The sequence below is a fragment of the Trametes versicolor genome (assembly GCF_000271585.1).
Source record: "Trametes versicolor FP-101664 SS1 unplaced genomic scaffold TRAVEscaffold_14, whole genome shotgun sequence".
In the NCBI taxonomy this organism is placed as follows: Eukaryota; Fungi; Basidiomycota; class Agaricomycetes; order Polyporales; family Polyporaceae; genus Trametes; species Trametes versicolor.
In genome coordinates, this window is record NW_007360334.1 from 424,371 (window position 1) to 444,188 (window position 19,818).

The 19,818-nt window shown below is 58.0% G+C and overlaps 4 protein-coding genes across 4 annotated transcripts; 1 reads left to right on the plus strand and 3 right to left on the minus strand.

The window, feature by feature from the left end:
* Positions 1–2,737: 2,737 nt before the first annotated feature.
* On the minus strand, positions 2,738–4,903 carry TRAVEDRAFT_53689 (HET-domain-containing protein; the record flags this gene model as incomplete). Its single annotated transcript, XM_008046616.1, has 2 exons — positions 2,738–4,422; positions 4,477–4,903. The coding sequence occupies 2 exons, from the start codon at positions 4,901–4,903 to the stop codon at positions 2,738–2,740; spliced, it is 2,112 nt and encodes a 703-aa protein (XP_008044807.1).
* Positions 4,904–8,948: 4,045 nt separating this feature from the next.
* On the plus strand, positions 8,949–12,863 carry TRAVEDRAFT_40629 (uncharacterized protein; the record flags this gene model as incomplete). Its single annotated transcript, XM_008046503.1, has 10 exons — positions 8,949–9,839; positions 9,905–10,124; positions 10,176–10,346; positions 10,405–10,587; positions 10,653–10,798; positions 10,860–11,465; positions 11,518–11,674; positions 11,739–12,135; positions 12,191–12,317; positions 12,513–12,863. 10 exons carry the CDS (start codon positions 8,949–8,951, stop codon positions 12,861–12,863), a joined length of 3,249 nt encoding a protein of 1,082 aa, XP_008044694.1.
* A 3,735-nt stretch (positions 12,864–16,598) lies between these two features.
* TRAVEDRAFT_79709 (HET-domain-containing protein) lies at positions 16,599–17,030 on the minus strand (the record flags this gene model as incomplete). Its single annotated transcript, XM_008046617.1, has 1 exon — positions 16,599–17,030. A coding segment is annotated over one exon (432 nt), but the record flags the coding sequence as incomplete, so codon positions are not given.
* A 1,293-nt stretch (positions 17,031–18,323) lies between these two features.
* Positions 18,324–19,709, minus strand: TRAVEDRAFT_135799 (uncharacterized protein; the record flags this gene model as incomplete). The annotated part of the gene is made up of 2 exons (XM_008046618.1): positions 18,324–19,112; positions 19,392–19,709. Coding segments are annotated over 2 exons (1,107 nt in total), but the record flags the coding sequence as incomplete, so codon positions are not given.
* Between the last annotated feature and the right edge of the window lie 109 nt (positions 19,710–19,818).

Here is a 19,818-nt window from a genome sequence, read left to right on the forward strand (position 1 = left end):
AGTGCATAGCGAGACCCTTCTTCCATCGGGAGTCCGGAGCGCTGTCGCGCCCGCGTGTTCCGCGCGAACCCGGCGCGTTCGCGCTCATCATAGCATCGACTGCGTTTACGGCGATCGCGGACTATCCGCCGTATCCCCGTTTCTCGAGATCCTCATGCGCGCGATACTCGTCAATCGGACGGCGGGTGCGGTGTGTTGAGAGTTGCAAGGGCACGGCATGAGCCGCAGTCGCCACCCAACGTGTGGCGCTCGGAGAAGGGTAGGGCCGGGATTCTGGCCGCGGAGACGTGCGTGCCACGGGATATGCTGGATTGTGAAGACGTCTCGGGATACGGCTGGCGTTAAGTGGAAATGGGGCCCGAGGCAGAAAAAAACGCCGGATGGAGTCGCAACGGCGTCACCCCACGCGCGACGCGAAGCACGGAGCAGCCCCACCCGGTTGCACGCGGAACAACCGGTGCGCGTTCCCAGCAGGAGGAGACGGGAGTCGGACGGATTGGGGTAATCGCCAGGGGACGGAGCTATAAGTGGACAACCCACATTGGGAGCGGTTGGCGGAGGTGGTGTTAGCGAGGTTTGAGAGCGAGGGCCGTGGATTGAGGGAACAGGAACGGAGACGCCATCCTTGAAGGACCGCGGGTGTACGACGAAGGATGAGAAAAAATAAAAGTACAGGAGACATAGCGAAAAGCAAGTATGGGGTTTGAAAAGACAGAACGGTCAGGGGTTTGGCAGATGCATCTATGCCGCTCCGACAAAGAATACTAGACAAAACGAACAATAGAAACCGAGACGAGGGTAGATGAGGTGTCGCCAATACGGGAAACAGAGCCGAGTCCGAAGCCGGAGGGGAGATACTGGAAGAGAGCAGGAACTCGAATAGAAGCTGGGATACGGGGGACTGCGGTTCCGTGAAGATGAGGAGACGGTCCAAGATACGTTTGGTGTGGGGCGCGTACGGGAAATACGAGAAAGTGTTGAGGCTTCCGAGCTAGGCTGCGGCGGGGCCGCGGTGCAGGGATACTTGCGCACATCTGGTCCATTTGAGGATACATGCTAGATACGCTACTCAGCACGGCACCACGGTAGGCGAAGAAGTAAAGAGCGTACCAAGACCATGGTTTCCCTGGTATATGCTTGGCTTCAGATACGCGGCTTCGACTCGGTGGAGCGTAGTGGAGGCAGATGGAGGGTGGACTCCCCGAGTCTTCGGAGTGCGGGTGGACAGGTTATCTTGAAATAGAGATGCTGGACGAGTCACGGCGACGAGGAGACAAGGAGTTTTGAGACCACGAAGGACAGAGTGGCTTCGGGTAGCATCGCATGTGCGTGCAACATCGCGGCCGGGAGGCAGGGTGGACTGTTGCGCATGAAAGAGCAAGAGCTGACGAGACGTCCAAGGGTGCAGCAGGTTTATGTTGTGCAGGATGTGCGGAGAAGCTGTACGATCTGCTGCTGTCGGGGCTTAGATATACGGAACAGATGCTGTAAATCGTGAAGGCACACCTCGACGAGCCACCGCCCGCGGCGCGGTGATTGTGCCATCCCAGCTCGAACGTCAAACTGCCTGGGCGTGACTCTCTGTAGAGTTATGAACGCGCCGATCGAATATGCCCCTTCATCGACGCGATGGCCCGGCACATACCGGGTATGTTCTTGCGAGGGGCCGCATCCGCAACGAAGCTCGCGGACGCTACTGAGGTGCGCTAACTCTGCGTTCATGGTGCGGACTTCAACAAACCGAATCGAATACCGCAGCGAGACACACACGTAACTGCAGAGAAATTTTAGTCCGACGCCCTGTCGGCCGTAGGCTATTGGACTCCGAGGGTGCGACCACGACATGCGCATCGCCGCAACGCACATCTGACACCTGGTAATGTGTCCCTTCGTTTTAGGTCCGGAGACAGTGACGATGCTGTCCCGAACGACGCGTTCTGGCCGCCGAGTCAAAGAAGCGAGCGGCGGACACCGCCGAGTCAAAGAAGCGAGCGGCGGACACCGCCGCGTCGCGCATGTGAGGCTCGGAGGGAGTCAAGGCCCAGATACGCGATTATGAGACGCGAGGTGCATCGAATACCGCAGCCGTCTGGGCGGTCAGATCGTCTCGGGTTGTGGTGGAGAGGGAGAAAGAGATGTAGGCCTGATCTTCTGCGGCGCGAATAGAGCGAACAGCCTGTCGCATCCGAGGAAGGCGAAGGGGGAAACGCGATGTCGATGAGTGTCGGAGTTTTTGGGAAGACAATTATCTACAGCGCCGAGGCGGGGAGTTCAGCAAAACGACACGAATGTCGAGGCTTGAAACGCGTACCTGAGCGAACCAAGGCTGCGGTCCAGCAAAGCATGCGTCGATCTATCCGACTAGAAGTCGGCCTAGCGAGTATATCAGAACGGGGTGCCCCGTCCGTCTATGGACCGCGCGGACTGGCGCTCTTCGAAGTGGCCGCGGGCCGGCTGTGCGCCCAGGCGTAAAATAGGTTGACGGAGTGAATTCGGCCGCAGAGCGATCTGATAGTGGGATACATGCGTAGCAAGGTACTAGCCCGACGCCCCGCCGAGCAGCCTACTGCGCGGAGTAGCTAATAGGTTCTGCGACGGGAGCAGGTGGCAGTTGATGACCGCGGAACTATGAAACAAAAAACGAAAACTCACTGGTACATGATAGCGAGTCGCCGATGGTACATATGGGAAGCGAACGAGGTGGAGTAACAGCTACCACAGGGTGCTGAGATTGCGTTCAGATAACGGTAATCTCCTCCTCCAACGACGTGGGTGCATAGCTGAGCAGCTTGTCCCAGCTCAAAAACGTCGTGAACTCCCCAAGCCGGCGGTAGACCTTCCTGCTCTCCGTGTTCTCGCCCGAGTCCAGATTCGCGAGGGTGACGATAAGACCGTACGCCGATGGGGCACCTGGGGCGTTCGTTCGCCGGAGAAGCGGGACGAGCCACTCTGACTCCCTCTCGAGCAGCAGATCAGGATCATGGTCGACGGAGCACAAGCCGAGAAACCTCCCATCCTCGACTATGGTATCGGCTGCATCAATAACTCCAGGGCACCGCCCGCGCGCAGAAGGCCGGACAAACAGGATCTCAGCGCCCAACCCGTTATCAGTTATGCGCACCTTGCACGGAATCAACGTCGCACGCAGAACGAGCGAGCCACCCGTCACTTCGCCGAACGGAAGCTCCGGCGTTTTGAGCGTGACCTCACAGTGGACCACCGTCGCAGCAAAAGCCACGTTCAGCGCGTTGTAGGAGGGGCCACGGGAGTCGACCGCCCTGTCGACGGCAGCCCACGACCACGACGGGGCGCGGTACTCCGCTGAGCGGCCTACTTGTCCGGATTCCGGATCCCCGGCACTCTTGTGGGCTCGCCAAAGCAGGTCGTAGAGCAGAGTGTCGCGCCACATGCCCGCGAGATAGTCCGAGCGCAGGATGCGGTGGAACGCCTCCGCGAGCGCGCCGCACGCGACGAGCTTGTCCGACGCCTGGCCAAGGGTGCGCCCGTTGTATTGATTCGCGATGCGCCCCCACTGGGTGTGTATGTCGGCCCATTCCTTCGAGCCACGCTGTACCGGCGGCGGCGCTGGGTGGAAGAGGATATCTGGTAGCCGGACGTCCATGTACGTCCTGCGGATGGAGTTGCCGACGTTTGGCGTGGCTTCTTGGCACCTGAACCGGAGTGTCTTCGACGCGAAGATGAGTGCGCGCGGAGACATGTACAGTTCTTGCAGACACCAACCTCGCCGGTCTACGGGATCCGGCGGGTCCACAGCCCAGGATCGGTGGGAGCAGTGCACTTCGCCCACCTGCTGTACTTCCGCTGCATCATCTCCAGACGCGGGAGGGGGCGGGGGACAGAGGAATGGAAGGGTGAGGTCGTCTGGTTCTGCGAGACGATCCTGCAGAAACCCGTCGCTGACGCGCTCCGCACTGGCGGCGATGATGGTGAGATACGCATAGCGATAAATGAGATGCATGCGCCCGATTTCGTGCAACTTGTCCTCGTCCGAGTCCTGGATGATGCACAGGCTGTCCGCCCAAAGGTACCGGGATCCGAGTGTATGCGTGACGTAGATCGCGTCGCAGATAGTTCGGGGGAGGAGAGAAGTATCAATCTCGGCGGAGTAGGCAGATATGTTGGATTTGGTGGTCTTGTGGGGCTGTGCTTCGCCCCACACATAGCTGAGCGCGAGATATGTACCGTGTTCGCCCTCCGTAGAGACGAGGCGCGGGTGCGCGGGGTCGGCGCAGTCGATAAGACGCGTGGGGAGGCGAACGGCGGAAGACGGCGAAATCGTCCTGCAACGCTCGTGTCCATGCGCGCACTCGTTGATGAGCGCCTTCGCGAGGGAGAGAGTGCGAGAGGATCCGGCGTCCAGGATGGGATCGCGTGCGACGATGTACGGTGCTGCCGGGTCGTCTTATCACGTATGTCAGAATCGTGTTGGCTATGCGTGATTCAACGCGGACCCACCTTCCGATGCATGCAACAGTAGTTCGTCAAAGCTCCTGTCGTTGTTGATAGCTACACGTAGGTTTTGCACATTGGTTGGGGTGATTCCGACTCCACCGCCAGGGGATCCAATCGTGATACTGAGGCAGCTCGACGGCAGCCCCTTGATACCTTTGACTACGGAGCCGCGCTGTAGGAGCTTCTGATATAGGCACTTACACCAAGCACAACCGGCTGCGGCGCTTCGCTTCAGCTGTTCCCTCGAGGTGGAGTATGAATACCCTCCCTCCCCAGTCCACTTGAACGGCGCGTGGAGGAGGCCGAGCTGTGCAGCAAAAGGGCCATTCCAGCAGTCTGCGCAGACGGAGGACGGCTTGGGCGGTAATTTCCTTGACGCGATCCGGGTGCTGCGACGTAGCAGCTGTACTTGGGTGTTGCTACGGGCCATGGAAGAACGGCGAAGCGGGCTACGGTACATGTTGGGGGGTGGGAGGTAGGGGATCGACGTCCGCATGTCCGTTATACCTATACGCGCACCGGCAAATATGGGACCTTTATCGATGCACCGCCCCAGCGCCCACGAGCACGACGTAGACAACCGCGAGGACTTGCCGGCATCGTGTAATGAATTCCACCGCCATCTGCCACTCGCGGAGGCAGCGAGTCAGTGCATGTGAAAGGAATGCGGAGCGGAGGAAGACACGGGGCCCACACGTGCAATCGCGTGAAATGCGCAGCGTGGCCGTGCGGAGCCGCCGAAGAAGACTGAAGTGCGTGTCCAGCGTGGATTCGAGTCGTCCTTCCGTAGCAGTAAAGGCGCAATGCCGAAGAGGTAGTCCGGGCCCGGGAGGGAAACACCCTCGCGATGCGCCCAGAAAAGTTCCGACAATGGCATGTATGTAGCAATCATGGGTGCGGATGGCTACGGGCGACATGAGTGTCTGCGATCAGTTAGATAGTTACGAATATGGGCAAACACATATAGTCGTCAAACGTACCGAGGAACACAGCGCCGCAAGCCCTTCGTGTGACAACTTAGGTGCCCGTACTTGACGCTCTCCGTGGTCGGCCTCCTGCTTGAGCCTACCCAGGTACAGCGAGATCGCATTGTAAGCAGAAAGGAGATAATCCATCCCACCAGTCAGGTTCCCGGGTCCTAGTATAGAGCACATCGAAGAACGAGTGTGTCGTGAGGTGCGCATGACGTCACGAACCGCGGTCCGTTCCTGCAGGCCAACAGACGATCCCGGACAAGCCCAGCACGCGCCGAACCCAACGGGGACGAACCATCCGCAGATCGTCGCACAGACCACAGGCGACAGAAGAGGAGAAGGCGTGGGTTCGTGGAGCAACAGACAACAGACATATGTATGATGTTCTTTGCCAGGGCTGGTGCTGTGGATCGTGAACGCGCGCATAGACAAGACTGGTCAGGGGAAGATAAAAAGCGAAATTCTGGTACAAGACTCACCTGCGTAATGCTAGAGTCCTATCGTCCAGAATCTATGTACCCCCAACCCGATGACACCGTCCTGCTTCGCAGACCAGCAAGGCTCGAGAGTGCAGAGACCACTCAGCTTCGCAACTCCTGCGTTCCGCACCAGAAATGGAGATCCACAGGACCCACGCGCAGTGCGCAGGAGTCGCGCTCACTCGGGTGCGAGCGCGTCACGAGCTGGCCATTTGCATCGGTGATGCCGCCCAAGGCAAACACGCCGCCGGCGCCATAATTGGAGGTTGGAGCATGTTTCTGGCTTCGAGTATGCATATGTAGAGGGTCTATGCGGATGTATCTAACCTCCATGAAAGAACTGAGGGAGAGGTATCCGCCAGGCCCGCTCCACGTCCACCGCGGATGGACAAGGGCGACACAGGTGGACAAGGATGGTCCTGAGACGTGGACGATCCGAATGGGCGCGCTCAGCTAGTCTGCCAGTCAAAGGCAATCCCGAAAGCTAATCAACGTGCGATGGATGAAGATAAGAGGAATGGACATACCTATATGCAACTTTAGGTACACGGTCCTACGAGCAAGACGCCGCGCGGCGCCTTGATTCCCAACGGAGTGAGACATATGCAACATCCGTGCGAGAGCACAAGCCTTGTATTTCCGCAGCAGAAGCGTAGAGATCTTTGATGTGAGGGAGAAACGGACAGACGAAGGTACAGGACTTTATGGGGCGGCGCGAGGCCAGGTTGTGCGAGTTCTATGTTGCTGCCTGCGACGGGGCTGAGGCGGTGATACTGTTTGACCAATCTAGAGAACCAGACATCCCAGACGCGTTCCAGCACAAAGTGAGAGCCAAGACAGCGCGAGAGGAGTAGAGGTAGAAGGGCTGAGAGAGAACTGCATGTGTTGTCGGCGGCGGTTTGGCGACGGTGGTGGTACTGAATAAGGTTTGCCCAGCGCCTCCGGGGCTGAGAACTCCGAACTCCGCGGAGTCCGGGCTTCTGCCCAACTTGAGCGTGAACCACATCTGCAGTCTGCACATACGGTACTTACTTGCCACTAGTGTCGACGACGCTCTTGTACAACTGTGTTTCAGTGCTCTGGCCACGGTCCCAGGCCATACCATCGCAGACTTCTCAGGATGGTAAGTACCCAACTTGCTTCGCCCGCGAGCACTTGCTCCCGGGCAATCCCATGAGAACGTTAACAGTTCCAGACTGTTCTTTGACAAAGCCCATGGTCCTCCGCAAAAATATCAGGTTTGTCTCCCCCGATTGGAGACCAATACTTAGTACCTTGCAACGCGCACTGTTTCAGCCGATGCCGTGTCGTACGGACTCGGCCATGTTGAACTTCTGTGTCTACGGCTGTGCCGGACCGGGAGTGGCAGTGATAGTGGCTGTGCGTCTACCATACGCCAGCATGGACTTTCCTACTTACCATATACGTACATTCTTTTGTTCTGTACTTACTTGGCATCCTGCCATCCCTCCATATGATTCTGGTACGTTCTACGATGTTCCGGACTATTCTAGACAGTGTCCGGATTACTCGCATTACTCAGCCATGGACTATCTGACCTTATGTCGATTATGCTCCCTTACTCAGCGTTATTCATCGCTCAGTCAGCGTCCTCTGGACGTCACATGCTCTCTTCTTATATGCTTACTCATCGTCCTCCCCAGTAGTATATAAGGAGGACTCTGCAGGCCTCTGCTCTTCAGTCGTTCTCTCACAGACTGAAGAGTAAGTCCCATACTACCTATGCTTCTTTACATGTTTACTTACTAGTACTTGTAGCCTCTCTTTGTGCGGCTTACAGGTACAGTACTATGCAATCATAGTCGTTCTCTCACAGACTGAAGACCTCTCTTTGTGCGGCTTACAGCCTTCCAGGTTCAGAGTTCATCAGGCCAGAGTTGGCCGTAGGCGTATACTTAGAAGCTGTGGCAGTTGTGGAAAAACACGACGGCTCATAATCGAGGTAGGGGAAAGGCCGGGAACAAGAAAAATGTTATAGCGCTTCTGCGCCGCTTGTTTCACAAACGAAGAGCTCGGGCCAGGTCAAAACAACGGGGTGGACAGACTAAATAGAAATCAGAATGACGGCGATCCAAAAACTGCACGTAGAGAATCTGAAGTGACGAGGCCAGAGGTGGTGGCAAAGGACCTCGGTCGAGTTCAAACAAGCTCGATCTCCGCCAACCACTACGCGTCGCGGCACAATTGCTCGGAGCAAAGGTAGAACAATGTCCGTGTTTGGAACGAGAATTGTACCATAGTTGTCCCGATCTGTATTTGGTCCGTATTTGTACGGAGCAAACGGCGCGCGGTCACGGGAGCTACGCGTCCCCTGCAGAAGGACGCGACGACGCGCCTGCAATAGGCGCCTGAGCCCTTGACCGCATACACCCACCAGCAACCAATATATCCACATTTCTTCCCCCCTCCCATGCCTCCCCCTCCACCACCGCCTTCACAACGGCGCTATCGATGCCCGTGTACCACCTGCAAAAACAGCCCGCACAAGAAGCAAACCCTCCAAACCATCAACACCCACCGTCGACGAGACGAGGACGCTTCGCAGGCTTTCGCACATGCCACAGGCTCGCATGAAGACGACCGACGACTCAGCCAAGATCTGCGGATTAGGACTCTAGGACTAGAGGAGGAAGGGCAAGGTCAGGCAGTGGGGTCAGGGTCACATTCACCCGGTGAGAGCCCCTCTTCGGACGACTCTGGTTACTTCGACACTGCGCCTTCGCTCTCTGGCTCTCTGGGAGATACGCTAGGACAAGAGTCTACTCTAAACTCTGCTACTGGGGATGCTGGGGAGGACTCGGACTCTGAACTCGACAGGCTGGGGTCTCCGACTACTCGGTGGCAGACTACGGTTGAGGAATGCGAAGACGAAGACGATGTTCCTGATGGACCTACTGGACCTGGCCGGTGGTCCTCATCCTCTGACGAGTCCTCTGACGAGTCTTCTGATGGGTTTCTTCCGGAAGACGCCTACTTCTCGGACGATAGTGCGGAGGACGACATGCCTGACCTGCGACCAGCATCCCCTGACTCAGACACCTCCTACGACGATACCCTCGACGACGACACTTTCGACATTGGCGATGACGATCCTCTGTACGTCTCTCTTGACGAGCTGCATGTCGGCGACAATGATCCACTTGAGCCCAAACCTCAGCCAGGCGAGCTTCCTCGCGCGTTCTACGAGCACCCGCTCGTCCGTCGCGCATATGTGCAGGCATTCATAGCCGTCGCCTTTCATGGTGCTACACACGACCTTGCCCAGTACATGCTCGAATGCTCGCGTTCTCAGCTTGTCTCGTTTAGTCTACAAACTGGGTTCGAAATCGACGGGCTAGAGCGCATGGCGGTCACTCTGCGGACAGCCGAACGACGTCTGGGACTGGACCCCGATGACCATATCACCTACTATGCGGTGTGCGATGTCTGTTGGGATACTCACCATCCTAGTACACTCGATGAACTCCCTCCGGATGGCAAGTGTGTCCAAGAAGACTGTCCCGGCATCCTATTCGAGAACAAGGTGTTCAGCGATGGCAAGGCCCGTCGCATCCCGGTCAAGGTCCTCTCTGCCACAAGTCCAAAGGATTCGATCCGGCGCCTTGTATGTCGCCCAGGCAAGCTCAAAGAACTCAGCGAATGGCGCCGAGGACAGAAGGATGAGCCTGGTGCAAAGCCGCCTATAGATGCTGAGCACTGGGCCGGCATTCTTGACGAGGAGTACCGCATGTACGATATGTCAGACGGCTGGGGGTGGGACGCCATCCAAGCTGGCCTCGCACGTCGTAAGGGGGGCCCATGGGATATCGAGGACATCGATGTGGATGAGGTAAACCAGCGTTTTGTCACACTTCCTAATGGCATAGTAATGATCTTCAACCTCGACTGGTACGTCTGCGGCACATTAATAAATTTCCCTGGCTCAAGCTCACCCGACCTAGGTTCCGTGCGCTCAAGAGAGGTAACCACTCCGTTGGTGCAATCTACCTCACTGTCTGCAACAATCCCCGCTCGAAGCGGTTCCTACGTGAGGAGACGTTCCTTCTTGCGACAATACCTGGCCCCGATGAGCCTTCTCTGGAGCAGCTCAACCACGTCCTGGACATCTTTATCCCTGACCTTATAGAGCTATACAACGGTAAACATTATGGTCTTTACTGTGACCCTCGGAACATGGGTGTGCTGATATACATGACCGTGGCCACAGGCATTGACGTCTCCGTGCCAGGAGAGAATGACGCCGTTCCTGTGCACTGCCACTTGTACGCCAACGCGTCTGACCTCCCTGCCGCTCGGAAAGCCTCGGGTTTGCGTGGCCATACCTCAACATGGTTCATGTGCCCTGTATGTAAGCAGGCCATGCACTCCCTCACCCATCCGGATTGTTTCGATCCTGAGAGTACGTCCGTCAATGCGGCCTAGCCATTCGTAAACTAACCTCTATAATTTTATCCTAGTGTTCGAGTATCGTGACGAGCAGCGCTTCCTCAAGTATGCATTCCGCGCACGCGACGCTGATCCTGTGACGCGTGAGGAGATCGCCGAAGAGCGCGGGATTCGCTGGTCGGCATTGGATATCTTGCCCGGGTGGTCTCCAGTCAGCGACACCCCGCCAGACTTCATGCATGCAGCCTATTTAGGTGAGAATGCTTGCGCTCATGCTCCCACTTAATGGTCGTGATCAGCAGCTGATGTGTATCCCCAGGGGAGGCAAAGCATGTTGTCCAAGGTATCCTGACCGCAGGTGGCATGTTCACTAAACGAAAACGGCACGACAACCCCCTCAAGAAGTTCGAGGCATGGGTAGACGCCTGCTGGTGGCCGAGCAGCGCTGGCCGTGTACCTAAGGGCGTAAGCACAAATCCTTTGCATCCACGCACCGGTGCTCACCACAGTGCACATTTGGCAATAGCTAATCGCCGGTGGTACCGGAAAGGCGGACCAGTGGCGCAATATGGTCTCAATCTTACCAGTCGGTCTCTATGAGGCGTGGCAGGTTGATGGGGAGATCCCCGACTGCGACGCACCGCCGTTACGGGGTAAGCAGAAGGCTGCCATCAAGGCAAGGCGTATCGCTGCTCTAGTAAATGAGCGACGGCAGGCTGCCGCTGCATATGATCCTGGTATGACATCTGACGACCTCAAAGGCCTCGAGCAAGCTTCCATGGAGCGGAACTACCGTGCGCACACGGAGACGATCCTCGAGTGGGCCACCGCAATCCGGATTTGGGGCTCACAGTCTATCAGCGTCGCTGAAGCACACCGCGCGCAAACATGCCATAACCGCGCGTGCCAGGCGTGGGCGCAGATGGACTGCCACCTGACGCCATATTTCCACCTCATGACACATTTCAACATGTCGCTGCTGCGGTTTGGGCCTGTATATGGATGGTGGGCGTACACGTTCGAACGTTTCAACGGATGGCTATCCAAGATCAACCACAACGGGCACAAGGGCGGCGAGCTTGAGGCTACTATGATGCGGAGCTGGGTCAAGCTCCACCTCATCCATGACCTGGTCTGCGGTCTCGTTCATACCTCAGCGTCCCCATGGCTGACTTCACCACTAGATCCTCCAGCTCGATGCATTAGGGGACAACAGAACTGCCGAGGACGATGACAACATACGGGACCTCAAACGATGCCTTCAGGGCGAGAAGCGACCAAATCAAAGCCGTGGGACCCTCTTGTGCAACATTGCTGCCATGTCAGCGAAGGACAGTGGAGGTGCGCCACCTTGTGCCCGCTCATCATGCACAGCACTCACATGTCCTCGTCGCATCACGGCTAGGATTGACCGCTTTTCCCAAGCCTCAGGGGCGCAAGCGCAACCTTCGTGCCGAGGGGTTGTACATGCCCGTGTACCTGCACCTCCGGGACTGCTGGAAGGCGTTCATCAACCTCATCCCTGACACGTCATTCGCCGATGATGGATCACCTTTCATTGCACTAAATGTCCCCTTCTACACCCATGTAGTCATCGCAGGCCAGAAATACGGCGCATCCGCTACCCATCGAGGGTTGCGGAATCGCTATGCGTACATCGATGGCCGCCAAGCGGTTGACATCATCCATATCATGCGATGCAGTCACACCACAGAGGACGGCCAAACCCTGACAGCTGACCTTGCTGTTGTCAGGCCCTTCCTTCCGAGTCCCGCAGCCCCGAACTTACCATGGGCATCACGGTATGCCATCTCGAGTACTCTTCCGTATTTATGATGGCTCGCTCATCTGTGACAGCGCTATCGACCTCGGGATTGATGTGTGGAGGTACAAGAAGTACGGGAGCCCTCAGGTCATCGAAACACGTCGATTTAGCGGACATTTCGCGCTCAATCATATCACCTACAAGCAACGCAGATTGACTGTGACTATGTCGCTTTGCCACGTACGTTGTGCCTGCTATTACTGTACGAACTTGCTGAAAGTGATTCACTGCACACATGTAGGACTCGCAGGAGCCGGACCGTCCCATGTGAATCATTCGCGCACATTTCACACACCGGCCTGCGCACGGAGACAATGCGGCAAGATATTTGATTCATGACCCGTTTTAGTCCAGGTACTCGATCTCGTTGTCGTTGTCAGCCACGCTTTCCCCACGTCCTTCATCACGGTCCATGCCCTCGATCTCGGCCTCGTCCTCACCAGAACCAGCAAACCTCCCACTTCCCCCAAATACCCTCCCGTCCTCGCCGCTGCTGTCAGAGCTACTACCACCCACTTTGGCCTCGCCATCCTCGTCATCGTCCTCGCCGCCATCACCATCATCTCCACTGTGACCGTCCTCACCCGCGTTGCCACCAACGTCACCACCACCACTGTTGCCACCTTCACCATCACCTTCACTGTCGCCCTCGTCGTCCGATATCAAGGTGCGCTTGTCATATTTTGCTCCCCATTCCGAGCGTAGCCATCCAGGGTCGACCATGGAACGGGGGATCCGCTTGAACGACTTGCCTCTCAAGCTCGGTAGCTTGGTGTCCTTGTACGAGCGTGTCGGGCCGCGCCGACGGATCGTGTGAGTGTTTCCCCGGCCAGTCGCATCCTTCGCCTGTTGTGCAACCACTTCGGCGTCGACTTCGACTAACATGTTCCTGGCCTGCAGCAATGTGATGTGCTGGTAAGTATGCCAATTCGCATGCGGAATAGACGTCAACGGCAGGCTTACCGGCTCGCGGCGCCATGCAGGAGAACGCGACACCCAAACCTTGCGCGTCTTCGGCTGCGTCGGCACCTTCGGTTTCTTCACGCCGGCCTCGTTATCGGTGTCAGGATCGATGCCCTTAGTTTTGGGTGCCGCTGGAGGGGGTATGTACTCCTCATCTACCGACACGTCCGTCGACTGATAGTTCCACAAGAACTGATGGTCGAACTTGCGATGGCACGCAGCTGGGACACGGGAGCGCACTTTCTTACGACCGCGGACTTTCTATAGGAGACGTATGAGACGGTGGACTACTCGGTGAGTATCTCAGGCATACGCACCAGTTTCTTACGGTTCTTTATCTTCTGCAGCCGGTTGCGCTCTTTCTTCTTGGCCTCGCCATCGTCATCTTCTTGAAGCTTCCAGTTGCGGACCATACCTTTGAAAACGACTCGAATTGCGTCCTCGATCACATCGCGAGGCGTTTCGGCCAGACGCTCTGGGGATAGGGATGTCGAATAGCTGTGACCGTGAGTTTTGACACGGCTGACCGCGTAGAACGACCAGCCACGCTTGTTGTCTGACCAGGGCCGCTCCCAGTCAGGACGCAACAGGTGCTCCTCGATATGCGGCTCGCCTGGCTGCTCCGAGGGAGTGTATACAACTTCCCAGTACGTACCTCCCCCGAAGGCACGCGGGAGCTTCCCGTTCGTACTGATGCCCATCATGCTGTAGATACACTTCCGTACGCCATCCTTAGGATATCGCATGCGGTCAGTGAGCCGACCAATACTATGAGTGCGACATACTCACGTGTAGTGGATTATCACGGTCCTTTTCATCACCCGATGCGGCATCATCCTCAGCAGCTCCCGGTGTGGCACGCGGGCCACTAGCAACCACCAGGACGGCGTCAAATCGCCGTTCCATGTTGGTGAGACTCTCCTGTAGGCCCTCCACGGCACTCTCGAGTGTGTTGATCTTGACGATTACCTTTTCCAGTGTCTTGTCAAGCTCGCCAACGTTTTTGAGCGCCGTATTCACAGTCTTCTTGTAGCGCTCCATATCCGAATCGTGCGCCTTGACCGCAGCCCGTAAGCCGTCCATTTTGGAACGATGGTCGGCGAACTGATCAGCGAAGTGCTTTGTACTAGTCTTGCCTATCGTGATAGCAAGATCAGTCCCGCCATGCACACTCAGAGATCAAGTGGTCGTGCTTACTGCTGCCGCTGGCATCCTTGCCACCTTTCTCCGCCCCCGCGGTGCCTCCACGGTCATCAACATGCCGGGCTGGCTTGCTGCCCAGGGCGGCAATCATCGCCAGCTTACTCGGGCCCGGCGCCGAGCCTTGCGTTGACGTCTGTGAGTCCTTCGCTTTCCCCTTCGGCGCGTTCTGAATGAACGGGTGACGGTAGTTGGAGGGAGTGGCATGACGCGGCGTCTCTCTACCGGTGCTTGCCTGAACGAGGCTGTTGGTCGTGGACGCAGGCGAGGGGATGGAAAATCTCACCGGTGCAGGTACAGAGGTAAGTCTCGCCTTCTTGTGAGGCCGTTCGTCGGCCGGTGTCTGCTCTTGCGGTCCAGGGGAGCTCTCCACAGCGCGCGTTGACGCGAGCCCTTCTGTTACAGAACATTATCAAGCTTGAATGCCTCGCGCGACTTCGTGGGCTTACTGTCAGTCTTGCGCGGCCTCTTCGTCATTCTCAGGCGATTTTGTGCTGCGAGGGGCTTCAAGACCCTCTCTGAAGCTAGATGAGGGAGAGGGGACACGGAGAGCAGCGCGAGGAAAGAGGACAAGGACTTCCACAGGTGCGCGTCGCGCGAACTCCTCCCGCACGTCGTCTATCATGTTCTACGCCGCTAACTGACACGCGCGGACCTTTCACTCCGCAGGCACCACGCGGTACGACGACCGCTGCCCCTCTAGACTGCGGCATGGCGTGCGCCGACGCGAGGTTGACGGTCGGGGAGTCACTTGGCGGCTGCACCTGGCACGCCGGCTGCCTCTTTCGGTACGGGCATTGATGAGATAGAAGGGTTATTGACGTCGGAGCACATGTTCTCCGGTCCACTACATTACGTGCGGAATACGAGCCCCCCGCAGTACACCGCGTGCGATACAAAGAGGAGGAGAGGAGCGAGTGAGCAGCGCAGTGCCCGCCGGTTGGCGGGGCCCTTTTACCTTAGCGCTCGTATCAAACTCGGAACAATTGCAGAATAAACATAATGTTTCGATCATGTTTGGGACGTATTTGTGGGGCGCAAACATAATGCAATTGCGGTGCACATGTCCGTGTTTGATCTGTATTTGCTCGGAGTAATTGTACCGTGACGCCCAGTGAACGGCGCGCGGCCGCCCTGCTGCACATCCCAAATGTCTGTGTCGAACGTCCCGATCCGCCGGTAGGCCTTCCCGTTCACCGCCGTCGAGCCGTCCAGTTCGGGCTGGGTGAGTACGACCACAAGGCCGTGCATCGACTGATACTGCCCCCTCCTCTCTAGAAGCGGAACGAGCCATGCACTTTTTATCCCTCCATCGGCATCGTCGTCAACGAAGGCCATCATCCGCCGGTGGGTCTCCGACTTGTCCTCCTCTAGCACGCCGGTCTCGTCTTCTTCTACCAAAATCTCGTGCCACCCCCTCCGTCCAGGACGCCGTAGCTCGCATCGTACCAGTACCGCACGAAGGAGAAGGGACCCGCCCATAACTTGTCCAAATCGCAGCTCGGGGTCTTTGAGCACCACCTCGCAGCGGACGATCTCCGCCAGGACGGGTGTCTCCATAAAGGCGTGCCGCCGCCACATCAGCACCTCCCCGTCGACCGCGGCCCAGGACCACGACGGCGCCCGGTATGTGGCTACGCGGACGAGCCGTGTGCCAGGGGCCCTGTGCCAGAGGAGGTCCCACAAAAGCCGCACGCGCCACAGGCCAGCGAGGTAGTCCGAGCGCAGGACGCGCTGAAACGCCTCCGCAATCGCGCCGCACGCGACGAGCTTGTCGGATGGCTCGCCAACGGCGCGCAAGGCGTAGTCCTTCATGATATCGACCCACCGCCCGTGCACGTCGAACCATTCTTCGGAGCCGTGCTCTATCGGGGCCGCATCCGGGCGGAATAGCGCGTCGGGCAGCGTACGCTCCGCTGCGGTAGCGTGGGTGACGCAGATGACGTTTCCGACGCTCTGCGTAGTGGTCTGGCAGCGAAGCTGGAGTGTCTCCGACGTGAAGATGAGCGCGCGCGGGGACATGTAGAGCTCTTGCAGGCACCAGCCGCGCGCGCTGATCGGCTCTGCGTCGCGGTCGTAGTAGTTCAGCTCCGTCGAGCTGCTATCGTCCTGCGCGATCATTTGTGGGTGTATATGCACCTCGCCCACACGCCATCCAGAAGCGTCAGCCGTGGCGCCGTCGGCGCGGGCGGGAGGGCTACGGGGACATATGAATGGAAGAGCGATGTCGTGTGGCGAAGCTCGCCGAGCCTGAAGGAAACCGTCGCTGACTCTTCGGGCGCTGGCGGCAATGATGGTTAAGTGTGCGGAGCGGTAGATGCGATGCATGCGCCCGATTTCGTTCCGCTTGTCCTCGTCGGAATCCTGGATAATGCAAAGGCTGTCCGCCCAGAGGTACCGGAAGCCAAGTCCGTGCGTAACGCGGATCGCGTCCCGAATGGTCTGCGGGAGGACAGAGGGGTCGATGCCATTGGTGTAGGTAGAGATGTTGGTCGTGGTCGTGCGGTGGGGTTGCGCCTCGCCCCAAACGTAGCTGAGTACGAGGTAGCTACTGCGTTTGCCCTCCGTTGCGACCAGGCGTGGGGAACCGGGGTCGATGCAGTCGATTAGGCGCGTGGGAAGAAGAGGATCCTGATCGGCGGCTTTCTGGCAACGTTCATGTGTCTCTATGCACTCATCGATGTGTGCCTTTGCAAGGGAGAGGGACTGTATGGACCCGACGTCCAAGATAGGGCTTCGCGCGTTGATATACGGGGCAGCGGGATCGTCTTAAAATCTACGTGGTCAGTACCCCTCTGGGATGATGCGTATGCGAACCCACCTGCAGCTGCGTACAGATATCCATAGAATACTCCGTCGTGGCCACGGGCGGCTACTCGAAGCTCTTGAAGGTTCGCCGGCGTATAACGTGTGTGTGCGAAGCGATCTGGCGCTTTTCTCACCGTGATTTTGAGGGGGCCCTTCGCCTTCAATGATTTGCTCATGCGTGTTTCTACGTGTTTCGATTGGAATACGAGTAGGAACCCACACCACACGCAGCCCTCAGAGGAGCCGCATTCCAGCTGTGCGCGCGAGGTGGAGTAAGCGTACCCTTCGAGGGTCCGTTCTTTCGCACGGCCGAGAGGAGTCTTCTGGTCGAAGAGCCCGAGATGCGCGGCGAAGGGACCCTCCCAGCAAGTTTGGCAAACCGAGGATGGTTTGGGCGGCAACTTGCGTTTAGCGGTAGCGGGAGACTCCGGGGCTCGAGATTTCTTTGGCCCCATGGACAGTCAATGCGCGAAGGCTTGTGAGCTTCGGTACACCGGAAGGGAAAGGGAGGTGGAGGAGCGATATCGAGGATCGGATAGGAGTCGCGGGGAGGGACGCGTACGCTCAGAGCTCCGTTCCCATGGACAAGGCGAGTAAACATTGTCCACGTGTCGTAGAACCCGCTCGAGGCTATTCCACGAATGACATAGACAGTGCGGGGAAGGCTCCGGACGCATTATGGGGTGGCAGTGTGAGGTGAAGGATGAAGCGCTTGTCCAGTAGAACACTTCTGGATGAAGAATTAGGGCGATGCTGGGGCGATGTATCTGAGAATATCAGAGGAGGTGACATCTTGAAATCGCGGATCGGCAAGTCTCCCGGCGTGTAGATCAGAGTGCGAGGAATGTGGTGTAAAGATGACCCGGATGCGAATTTGAGCGGATCTAAGTACGCGTGCGAGTTGCAGAGCCTACTGCATGCAACGATCCTGCATTCAGTACACTAGAAAGTAGAACAGGCAACTGTGCTGCGAACGTACCAAGGGAGAGACTGGTGTATACCATTCGCCCGATGAAATAAACCGCACTTGAGGGTTCGAATTAGTTCATCTACGGGGGACAGATTTGATGAGTCGACGAGCGAGGTAGCGCACGCGCCCCACATACCAGTGATTGCACAGCTGTGCGACAGCAAGCTTCGTTCTCAGGACAACATGAACGATAATTACGCGTAGCGACGTACTTTCCGTGCATTTCACACCAGCTTGATCTCAGTTACTTGCAGCTCGCCGTCCAACCCGAGAGCCTGTACGACCGGTTCTATCATCCGGAAGATTCCGACCCTTCGATACGACGACTCCATCGCCTGCGGCAATCCCGAACCGTCCAGCGAGACACCACGGGAGACGACGAGCCCATCCACGTAATACGGTCCGTTTCGGAAGAGAGGGACAGCCCAAAGGCCGCGGATCCCTGCGTCATCTGGCTCGCTGTCGATGTAGCCCCGAGCAAAAAGAGCTGATTTCGCTTTTCCCCCAAGTACGCTCTCCTCGTCTAGCCGTCCAGGCGGGTCTTCGTGTTGATGAGCCATGAATCGAAGGCCGTCGTAGGGGCGGTCTTGCCCCCATTCGCATGGTACCAGTGCTGCGCTCAGGACGAGTGAACCTCCCGTCACCTGTCCAAAAGGCAGCGCTGCGTCCTCAAGCACGATCTCGCTGCTCACCACCTCCGCGACCGCTGCAGCCGGGGCAGCCCACTCTCCCACGTGCTTAGAAACTGCTCCGTCGACCGCCGCCCACGACCACGACGGTGCACGATACACCGCGGGGCGCGCAACGTTCGCGCTGGCAGGACGCTTGAACCACAGCAGGTCGTTGAGTTGCGTATCGCGCCACAGGCCTGCAAGGTACTCCGTGGACAGGACGCGCCCGAACTCGGCTGCAATCGCACCGCACGCAACGAGCTTGTCTGTGGGAGAGGTAATCGAGCGCTGCGTGTAGTCCACGACGACCTTCCACCACGCCGCGTGCAGCCTATGCCAGCGCTCGGAGCGGGGGCTGATGCGAGGCGGGGAGGAGAGGAGGAGCGTGGCGGGCAGGTTCGGTTCGTTGAACGGACGGTGAAGGGCGCCGCCGACGTTTTGCGTCATGGTCGGACACTTGAGCTGGAGTGTGTGCGAGGCGAAGAGGAGGGTGCGCGGGGACATGAGGTACTCCTGCATGCACCAGCCACGTGCGCTGATGGGCTCCGAGGCGAGGTTGTAGTGCGATGGCGGGTGCGGGAATATAATCTCTGTGCTGATGAAAGTAGGAGTGACGTATACCCGTCCTAGCTGAGGCGGGCCACCTACAAGCACAGGGGGACAAACGAAGGGAAGGACGACGTCACGCACGGCAGCGTCCGGTCGATCCTGCAGGAAGCCCTCGCTGACCTTCCGCGCGTCGGATGCGATGATGGTGAGGTGCGCATCGCGGTAGATGCGATGCATGCGAGCGAGCTCGCGCCGCTTGTCCTGGCCCGAGTCCTGTATTATGCACAGCGTGTCCGCCCACAGATATTGCATCCCGAGCTCGTGCGTGACGTAGATCGCGTCGCGGATAGTCTGCGGTAGGTTCGCAGGATTGATCCCCGCAGTGTAGACGTGCACGTTGGAGGTGAGAGTGCTGTGTGGTTGCGGCTCGCCCCAGACGTAGCTGAGCGCGCAGTACTTGCCGCGTAGGCCGTCCGTCGGGGCGAGACGCGGACGGCTG